This window comes from Priapulus caudatus, unplaced genomic scaffold, assembly GCF_000485595.1.
Source record: "Priapulus caudatus unplaced genomic scaffold, Priapulus_caudatus-5.0.1 Scaffold8263, whole genome shotgun sequence".
Lineage (NCBI taxonomy): Eukaryota > Metazoa > Priapulida > Priapulimorpha > Priapulimorphida > Priapulidae > Priapulus > Priapulus caudatus.
The window spans coordinates 1-2,186 of NW_014585324.1; the positions used below are offsets into that span (position 1 = coordinate 1).

The 2,186-nt window shown below is 53.2% G+C and overlaps 2 protein-coding genes across 2 annotated transcripts; one reads left to right on the forward strand and one right to left on the reverse strand.

Annotated features, from left to right (window-relative positions):
- Positions 1-169: 169 nt before the first annotated feature.
- LOC106820192 (ERC protein 2-like) lies at positions 170-1,190 on the reverse strand (the record flags this gene model as incomplete). Its single annotated transcript, XM_014824734.1, is given in 3 exon segments — positions 170-369; positions 779-961; positions 1,164-1,190. Coding segments are annotated over 3 exon segments (410 nt in total), but the record flags the coding sequence as incomplete, so codon positions are not given.
- Positions 1,045-1,939, forward strand: LOC106820193 (cytospin-A-like; the record flags this gene model as incomplete). The annotated part of the gene is given in 3 exon segments (XM_014824735.1): positions 1,045-1,084; positions 1,201-1,359; positions 1,712-1,939. Coding segments are annotated over 2 exon segments (351 nt in total), but the record flags the coding sequence as incomplete, so codon positions are not given.
- Positions 1,940-2,186: the final 247 nt, after the last annotated feature.

The window sequence follows — 2,186 nt, forward strand, 5'->3', positions numbered from 1 at the left end:
CTCTCTCTCTCTCTCTCTCTCTCTCTCTCTTCTCTCTCTCTCTCTCTCTCTCTCTCTCTCTCTCTCTCTCTCTCTCTCTCTCTCTTCTCTCTCTCTCTCTCTCTCTCTCTCTCTCTCTCTCTCTCTCTCTCTCTCTCTCTCTCTCTCTCTCTCTCTCTCTCTCTCTCACACCTGTAGCTCCTCCTCTAGGTAGAAGACCTTGTCCTTGAGCTTGGTGGCTTCGTTCTGGCTGTGAGCGAGAGCTTCCTGCAGGTTGGCAACGCGAGCCTCCGCGCGACCCTTCTCCTCCCGCGTCTTAGAGAGCAGCTCCTCTAGTTCCGTCGTTCCCGTGTTCTGCCTCGCGCTCACCAGCTCGTCCAGCTCCCGCACCTGTCACGGGGGAGCGAGGGAGAGGGGGAGAGAGAAGGAGGGAGAGAAGGGGAGAGAAGGAGAGAAGGGGAGAGAAGGAGAGAGGGGGAGATAGAGAGAAGCCCGTATGTAAGTATCAGTGTTGTTGTTGTTGTTGTTATTATTATCATTATATTACAGAATTCATTACAGGTTACAGTTTAATCCTAATTCGCTTTTTTATTATCATTATAAAAATTGTTGTTGTTATTGACATATTTGTTATTGATATTATTACATTTTAAATTCCAGATACTGTTCTTTACTAGTTAGAGCTTTGTTATAACATTCATTATTATTATTATTATTTTTATTATTATTATATTTATCTAGTAAAGCTCGTTGACCTTTGACCTCTCGTCGCCGCGACTGCGCGCTTGCGCTCACTGACCTTTGACCTCTCGTTGTCGAGCAGCGTCTTCAGGCGGGCGTTGTCGATCTTCTCCATCTCGAGGTTCTCCTTGTTCTCGATGAGGTGCTTCTCCGCTTGCTTCTTGTCCGAGTTCATGCGCTCAATAGGCGCCTCAAGTAGCCGCGCCTTGTCCTGCAACGCCTCGATGACTCCCTGCGAGTCCTGCGCGAGACAGTGAGTGTCTCACTGTCTCACTGTCTCACTGTGGAGGGAAGGAGGAGGAGGGGTGGGGAGGGGAGGGGAGGGAGTGGGACAAACAGAGCAGCGACAATCTCAGCGAAATCTCAGCTCAGGGCGAAGGTTACAGCCTGGCATGTACACATATATATTTCTTGCTCTGACCTCGTGGTGATTTCAATATGACCTCACTGTGACCTCGTCCTGACCTCATGATGACCTCCCCGTGACCTCTGTGCTTGCAGGAGCGGATCTTCCAGATGGAGGAGACACACTACAGCACGAACGAGGAGCTGCAGGCGACCGTAAACGAGCTCGAGGAATACCAGGAGACAGTCACCGACCTGGCCGCAGAGAGGCAGCGACTATGCGATGAGAAACAGGTAATAGAGGGCGCCACGGTGCAGTGACTGCGGCGAGAAACAGGTAATAGAGGGCGCCACGGTGCAGCGACTGCGGCGAGAAACAGGTAATAGAGGGCGCCACGGTGCAGTGACTGCGGCGAGAAACAGGTAATAGAGGGCGCCACAGTGCAGCAACTGCGGCGAGAAACAGGTAATAGAGGGTGCCACGGTGCAGCGACTGCGGCGAGAAACAGGTAATAGAGGGCGTATAACTGGCACCATAACAGCTCGAAGCGGGGCGTATTATTAGTCCCTCTCTGGGACAATCATTCTAGTTTTATTTAACCACTCTCTCTCTCTCTCTCTCCTTCTCGCTCTTCCCGGGGAGCAGGTGCTGATGGGGAATCTCTGCAGCCAGACGGAGAAGCTGGAGAAATGTCGCGCGTTCGCCGACCACCTCAAGTCCCTCCTCTACGACGAGACGATCAAGACGAACTTCCCCGAGCGGGAGCGCCACCTGGCGGCGCTTCTCAAGCAGAGCCAGGAGGAGGTGCAGGAGCTGAGAGGAAGCCACGAGGAGGCGACGACGAAGCTGCACCTTGCCACCGATCGCAACAAGGTAACCGCGGCGACGGCAGCGCGGCGCGGGGGCAGGGATGCTGAGCGTGGGACGAGTGATTCGGCATGTGTTTTGCAATATTTTTTGTTAAAACGTGAATGTTTCGGGCTGTCCTCGCCTCTCACTAGTGCCACCGCATGTTTGCGTCTCCATCATGTCTTACAGTCTCACTTCCCCTCCTCCCCCCGCTCACCTGCAGGCACTGCATGGAGATCTCGCTGAGATTGTCGCTGCTCTGTTTGTCCCA